This window comes from Hoplias malabaricus, chromosome 18 (genome assembly GCF_029633855.1).
Source record: "Hoplias malabaricus isolate fHopMal1 chromosome 18, fHopMal1.hap1, whole genome shotgun sequence".
In the NCBI taxonomy this organism is placed as follows: domain Eukaryota; kingdom Metazoa; phylum Chordata; class Actinopteri; order Characiformes; family Erythrinidae; genus Hoplias; species Hoplias malabaricus.
The window spans coordinates 20,160,434-20,168,220 of record NC_089817.1 but is presented as its reverse complement, the minus strand read 5'-3'; the positions used below and the strand labels follow the sequence as shown (position 1 = coordinate 20,168,220).

Sequence of the window (7,787 nt, the reverse complement as noted above, 5' to 3'; positions counted from 1 at the left end):
AAGTAAAGGACTGCATATTGGCATAGTGTAAACGTGTGCTACAGCATTCAAAGTATAAAACTGACTTAATCTATTGTTAAACACTTCATTAACTGAAAGGCAGAAAAACAAACACTTACTTAGGTGTATCTAGTTCACTGCAGACAGCTGCAAGGGCTCCTTCTCCTTGTTCTCTCGTTATTCTCACTATTCTTTCTACAGCTAAGAAGAGTGAATTCCACCTTGTAGCTACAGGCCTTACAAGTTGGAGTTTACAGTGGTCTTCGATAACTTCAGATGCGGTGGTTGATCTTGAACTTTTGAACTAGAGCATTTGGCCAATGTGGACCTTGACACGCGCTTGTACAATGGGTTGACCTCTGCTCTTGAAGCATCAGCTGTAGACACTAAATTGAGGAGGTCATCTTCATCCAACAGGGCTCCGGCATCAACAAATTCAACACCCTCAACGCTTTCCTCTTGTTCATCATAATCATCATTTTGGACACCATCATCCTCTTCTCCATAACCCTCTCCTACAGGTTCAGGATTGTTGTTCTCATCAGTCTGCCCATAAACTCTTAAGGCTTTTAAGAAGTTTGATCCATTGTCAGTTGTAGGGCGAACAATTTTCTCTCTGATATTGAATTCTGTTTGAATATCATTTAGGGCACCAGCCAGGGCAGAAAAGGTATGTGACCCTTTAAGTTGCTTGCATGCCAGTGCAGCACAGGATCTCTGCATAGTCTGGGGGTTAAACCAGTGTGCAGTGACACCAATAAAACTGCGACGGTGTGCCGTCCAGCAGTCTGTTGTTGTTGCTAGGAACTGAATTTCACTAACTTTCAGTTTTCATTTCAACAGAGGCCTTTGTGATTTTGTTTACAACATTGCGTGTCATGACATTTGTATTTAGCTGAAGATGTTGCATAAGATCGATGAAGCCCTGTTGCTGAACAATGTGTGGTGGGTGCAAACCTTGGATGGAATTTGAGGATGACTTTATCTACACTTGCCTGGGACACTCTTCGAGTCTCCCACAGCTTGGTTTGTTTGGAGGGTGGGGCCAAAGAACTTTCAGTGGATGACTTCTTTTTAAGGGCTGCTGAAGTAAGTTGCGTGTACCTCTCTAGAAAAGTGGGGTGTTTCTTCTGTGGAGAAAAATAATGCACAGGCACAGATTGAGATTCATATTTTTCTCAAACCACAAGCTCAGACTATCTAAGATTTCTGCTGTAGTAAATGTCATGCTCATGAATGAAGGTGAGACTACAAGTTAGGGAGCAGTTTCACTTGTCTATGCAATTATGTTGAGCAGACCACTTTGCCACTTAAAGCTGTTTTAGGACAACAACTATAGAAGCAAATCTGTCTCATCAGATTTTGAAATATTACCACCTTTGAATTTGTAGCACTGAATTTTGTTGCACTGAAATTATGCATCTGAATTTTGTTGCTTTTGAATTTAAGTCTTCAGATTTCCAGCTCTGAATATTTTGCTTCACAATTATGCATCTTACATGGTTGGATGTTGGTTCGATTGGAGACAGAATCGATGGCTTATCCTTTGTACCCCGGATGTGTACTCTGAATTTTTTAACTCGTATTTTGGCATCTGAATTTAGTCTATAGAATTTGAGCAACTTCAAAATATATTGTTTGAATTTTTTTATCTGAATTTATTAACCTTGAATAATAACAGTGAAAACGTGTTCTTGAAAATTCACGAGTTCAATTCAAGAGCAATTATAATCAGATGCATAATTGCGAAGCAAAATATTCAGAGGTGGATATCTGAAGACATAAATTCAAAAGCAACATAATTCAGTGCAACAAATTCAAAGGTGGTAATATTTCAAAATCTGATGAGACAGATTGGCTTCCATACACAAGCAGCTGCTGGCATGGCTGAAAAGTTGCATTATTGATGAGATAGTCCGACTTGAATTCATTTTAAATTGAATTGGGTGATAGTTGGTAGTTGGGCAGGATCACGCTTATCCTTAGTACATGCTTTATCAAAGTACGAACACTTTCCAACCATGAGCCAGGGATGAATGGGGCAGTTATCAGTCTGCTGAGGACCCATGATGCTGCTTTCCGCTCAGGTGATGGTGAGGACTACAGAACAGCTAGGTGTAAACTCAGGAAAGGCAACAAGAAAGTGAAGCACTCCTATAAGAAGCGCATCGAGAAGCACTTTAACAGTGCAGACTCCTGACGCGTGTGGCAGGACATCAAAAACAGCATGGGCTACAAAAGCACCCACACCAGTTACACTCACTCCATTCTTCCAGACAACCTGAACCGCTTCTTTGCCAGGTTTGACTGTGCTGACAACCCACAAAACATGTGGGCACAACAGGAACCCTCATCACCGGTGACCCCATGAGTTGAGACGAACCCTGCAACATATCAACCCCAAAAAAGCTACAGGATCTGACGGAGTACCAGGACGGGATCTGAAGCACTGTGCAGGAGAGCTGACAGCAGTATTTACATACCTTTTTAACATCTCCTTGGAGCAGAATCCTTCCCCATTCTTGCTTGATGTACAACTTCAGTTGCTCAAAAGTCCGGGGTCTCCGTTGTCGTATTTTGCGCCACACATTTTCAATGGGAGACAGGTCTGGACTGCAGGCAGCCCAGTCTAGTACCTGCATTCTTTTACTACAAAGCCACGCTGTTGTAAAACGTGCAGAATGTGGCTTGGCATTGTCTTGCTCAAATAAGCAGGAATGTCCCTGAAAAAGATGTTGCTTGGATGGCAGCATATGTTGCTCCAAAACCTGTATGTACCTTTCAGCATTAATGGTCCCTTCAAAGACGTTCAAGTTACCCATGCGATGAGCACTAACAAACCCCCATAGCATCAGAGATGCTGGCTTTTGAAATCGCTTTTGCGCTTATAATAATCCAGACAGTCCTTTTCCTCTTTGGCCCGGAGGGCACAACGTCCATGTTTTCCAAAAACAATTTCAAATGTGGACTCGTCAGACCACAGGACACTTTCCACTTTGTGTCAGTTCATCTCAGATGAGCTCGGGGCCAGAGAAGCCAGCGGTTGTTTCGGTTGCCAGAGCAGCCACCTGTTTCCAATTAACCTGTTCACCTATGGAATATTCCAAACAGTGTTTTTTGAGCATTCCTCAACATTCCCAGTCTTTTGTTGCCGCTGCCCCAACACTTATGGAACATGTTGCAGGCCTCAAATTCAAAATGAGTGAATATTTGCAAAAATAAAAATAAAGTTTATCCGTTTAAACATAAAATATGTTGTTTTATAGTGTAATCAATTGAATATACAGGTTGAAAAAGGATTTGCAAATTATTGTATTGTTTTTATTTGTTTTACACAATGTCCCAACTTCATTGGAATTGGGGTTGTACAACCATCAACCACAAAATCCTCATGAGCTCAGGTGCACACTTGTACACTCAATATGGCACAACATTAGGACCTGGAGCAGAACCTGCCTTTACATAATGCACCGTATCTTGAACCTCACTCCATGTTGGTGGGCTAACCTTCATTTGCTGCTCTATTTCACCTAGTGAAATCTTCATCTTGTGGCAACTCTAGCGCCATTGATTTATCCTTATCAGCATATACACAGTTGAAATACTCGTCTAATTCCCTCTTTCGAACTTTTAAACTCAGAGATTTCTCCTTACCAATTAAGGTCTTCAGAAAATTAAAAGGATTCCTAAAGAACACTGCCCTAGCATGTTCTTGCATTTTCCTCAAACTCTCTGCCAACTCTTAAGCTCTTTCTGTAGTACCTTAATACCCCCTCTTTTCTCTTCGCCTACACACCTCCACCGCTTTTCAAGAGCACTTAAGTTCTGAATATTTCTACTTGCCATCTTGATTTCGCTATGTCTTGTCCCTTTTACTTTTTCTGCAACCTACCAAACCTCGCCGTTCCATATTCAAAAATAACTTTAACTAAACTATTCAATTTCTTCTCAGCTGATCTCTTCAAACCAGTCAATATACCTTTCATCTTTTATACACTTCCACTTTTATCTACTGTAGCTGGCCATTTTATTTTTATTCTCTGTCCAATTCTTTTCTCTATTGCTCCTTGTTTCACCCTCACCTGTATACTTGTGCTGGTATTCTCCTCAGTAGTAACAGAAGTTTTGATATCCTGTGAAATGTGGTGAGTAACTTATCGCTGGATTTCAGCTGACTAATTTGAACAACCCAGTATCAAACATTGTTCAATGTGGGGCCCTGTACTCCATCATCCAAGCACCTTTTTTCCTTGATGAATCCTCAGTCCTCTTGCTGACGTGGGAAAACATCCACACACACAAACCTGTAACTGTTTCCTATTAGAATCTGCTGAAAAAGTTTTCATCAATAGATTTAGTTTTTGTTTAGTTCTGTTCCCTGTATATAGTTTGACTATATATAAAAATTTAATAAGCTCTGATGTCTTAATTTTACAATTAAAATATATTTTGTGGCTCCAGACAAACTGTCTCTCTGATATGCTCTTTTTACAGCCCAGTCATGTCACCGACCTACAGAAAATATATTACAAAATTTAAATTCCACATTATTTCAGTTTTTTCTCCCCATGTTCTCCCCATGTCCGCGTGGGTTTCCTCCGGGTGCCCCTTTTTCCTCCCACAGTCCAAAAACACACGATGCAGGTAGATTGGCGACTCAAAAGTGTCCGTAGGTGTGAGTGAATGTGTGTGTGTGTGTGTGTGTGTTGCCCTGTGAAGGACTGGCACCCCTTCCAGGGTGTATTCCCGCCTTGCGCCCAATGATTCCAGGTAGGCTCTGGACCCACCGCGACCCTGAATTGGATAAGCGGTTACAGATGAATGAATGAATGTTTGCATCAAGTTCAAATTGAGCAGATGTTTTCAAAAACAATAAAATGTCCCAGTTTCAGCATTTAAAACATTGTCTTGGTTCTCTGTTCAGTGCAATATATGTTATAAATGATTTGCACATCATTGCATTCTGATTTTAATTACATTACTTAACTTTGAATGAAAGTCAATGTAAAAACATTCTATTGCATGTTGGAGCAGTTCTATTGACCTATTCGTCTTTAAACTTCCACAAAACATGAAAGGCAACTGCTGTGTTCAAATTATATAGCAACATAAAAATTCACAAAAATGGAAATGCATGTTTTAATTGGACTGCGACCCTGAACTGGATAAGCGGTTACAGATAATGAATTAATGTTTTATTTGGACAGTGACAATATACAAATTAAAGCTTATGTAGTATTCTGTGTACATCATTTATAAATAAAAGTATTTTATTTCATTGTTTCAGAACATTTGTGGAATTTATCTGTGTTATAACGCACAGACCCAGTGAGACAGTGTGCCATTTTAACCACAAGATGGAGACAAAAATTTATATCTAAACGTCTAATGGAGCAATTAACTTTGAAAATAATAGAGGAAGAAACAAAGATAATTTTAGTGTCAAAATATTAGTCCTTGATTAGTCCTTTTTTTGTTTTACTGACTTACTTTGAGGAGTATAGGATTTGTATATTTAATTGTTATTTAACATAAACATAAAATAAACATATTCCCTGTACACAAAAAGTATATATATATATATATATATATATATATATATATATATATATATATATATATATATATATATATATATATATTTATAGTATATATAACCTGTCATTTTACAGAGCAAATAGAGTAATTTGATGGATCATTTAGGGAAAGGCAAAACATTGACTTTCTGACTTATTTTGTTTCCTGAGCACCATTTCACAAATAGTTGTTGGATCACTTTGGTTCTGTAGCAGTATATGAAAGGGTTCACTAGTGGTGGCATTAGCAAGTAGAACATAGAGAAGGCCAGTCTCTGGTCCACAGTCATTTTTAAATTAGGTATGTAAGGAGTTGCATATACAAAGAAGCGTGGTGCATAATAGAGACTAATGATGCACAGCTGTGTGGCACAGGTGGAAAAGGCCTTCAGTCTGCCGTCAGTATCTACTATCCGGATAACAGTCGCAACAATGCTGGAATAGGAAAAAATTATAAAAGAGAATGGCACAAACAGGACCATCATGGCTAAAGAGAACTGCACTTGATACTCAGCTCTTGTGTCAGTGCAGGCAAGGTTGTTCATAGACAGGGTGTCACAAAAACAATTAAGAATTAAATTGGGACCACAGAAGTGCATCTTGGCAGTCAGAGATGAGGAAATACCAGGGGCAATCATGGCTGATGTCCAGGAAAACCCTGACAAGAGACACATTGTTCGTTTGATCATCAGAACAGGATATCTGAATGGAAAGCATATAGCTAGATAACGATCTAAAGCCATGATCATCAAAATTAGAGAGTTCAACGTGCCAAAATAGTGGATGAACTGCCTCTGCATCAGACAGAGCTGGAAGGAGATAAAACCATCATTGAACCAGTAGCGAGAAATCAGTTTAGGGAGGGCTACTGTACAGAATCCAACATCAGACAGAGCTAGATTCAACATGATGATGTACATGGGCTTATGGAGGCTAGTTTCAAGTGTAAAAAGCATTATAAAAATGGAATTACCCACAATTACAGTTAAATAGATTGTGAAGAAAATGGCAGCAACAAGGTTGTAATATTCAGGTTGAAGTCCTGGAAATCCCACAATGAAAAATTCGGTTACGATAATAGCAGTCGTCTGGTTTTTCTGAGACATACTGGAAACACAAAGAGATGGGAGAAATGTTTTGCAAAAATTTTTTTTAATTTTAAGGTCATCATCTTAAGATATTCATGCACTATAAATTGACTAACTTAGACAATGCAATTGTTACACACAATAATTTATAAATATAAACATCATATTTTCATGATAAGTTTTTCAGTGCAATACAGAGTGGACAATATGCCTCTCCAGCACAGCTAGAAATCAAAGAGCACTTTTTAAAGTAGTAAAGGCATAGAAAATCCACTGAAGTATTTAAGATCAAGCACACATTGGGTTTAAAACTCAGCTATGCCTACTAAATATATTGAGAGGAAGTTAAAATCCTTACTTACATCTCTTTCTGAGTTGCAGATGATTCTCTTGCTCTGAGCTGCACTCCTATCATTTATAGACAGTTCTTGCATGCAAAATGCCTACGGAGAGTCCAGCAAACCACTGGACAGGAAATGTAAAAAAAAAATAAAATAAAATTCTTGAGTGCTATATGTTGTGTTGTACTGGGTTAAAAAATGGAGCTGACTCAGTTTAAACTTTTAACAGAGTACTTCTTTGAATCCAAACATTAGAGGTTTTTTTTTGTTTGTTTGTCTGTTTGTTTTTCAGTGACATTTGATCTTCTAATGAAGCCTAAGGCCTAAACATTATGAGTTTGCCTAGTTTTTGTACTAAAAAGTTCTTTTTTTCTTGATTATAACAATATTGTGCCATATGACTCATGTATCCATGACAACTATTACTAACCTGTGAGCAGTTCCCAAACTATAAATCCCCTGAATTCCAGGGCTGGGTACAGAATTTGTTTACATTGCATTTGCAATGAAAACTGCACGACACTGGCTCTTTGAGCCAAGTTTCAGTGAGCCATAGAACATACATTTTCTAATCACTTATGTAATAAAGCTAAAAAAAAAACCAGCCATGTGAGGCAAGGGAATTCAGAAAACACAAGAATGGAGCAGGAAGTGTGACAGAAGACCCCTCCTAAATGCGCAACTCCTGGAGCATGTAGACCTAGCTTGGAAACCAAGACAAAACAAGACAGGACAGAAGCTCCGAAAGGGGACTGGAAAGGTGACTAGAGAGCAAACAAGAC

General features: G+C 38.7%; 1 protein-coding gene across 1 annotated transcript; it reads right to left on the bottom strand.

Annotated features, from left to right (window-relative positions):
• Window positions 1-5,695: 5,695 nt before the first annotated feature.
• On the bottom strand, window positions 5,696-6,682 carry LOC136675065 (olfactory receptor 1E5-like). Its single transcript, XM_066651466.1, has one exon. It carries the CDS (start codon window positions 6,680-6,682, stop codon window positions 5,696-5,698), a length of 987 nt encoding a protein of 328 aa, XP_066507563.1.
• Between the last annotated feature and the right edge of the window lie 1,105 nt (window positions 6,683-7,787).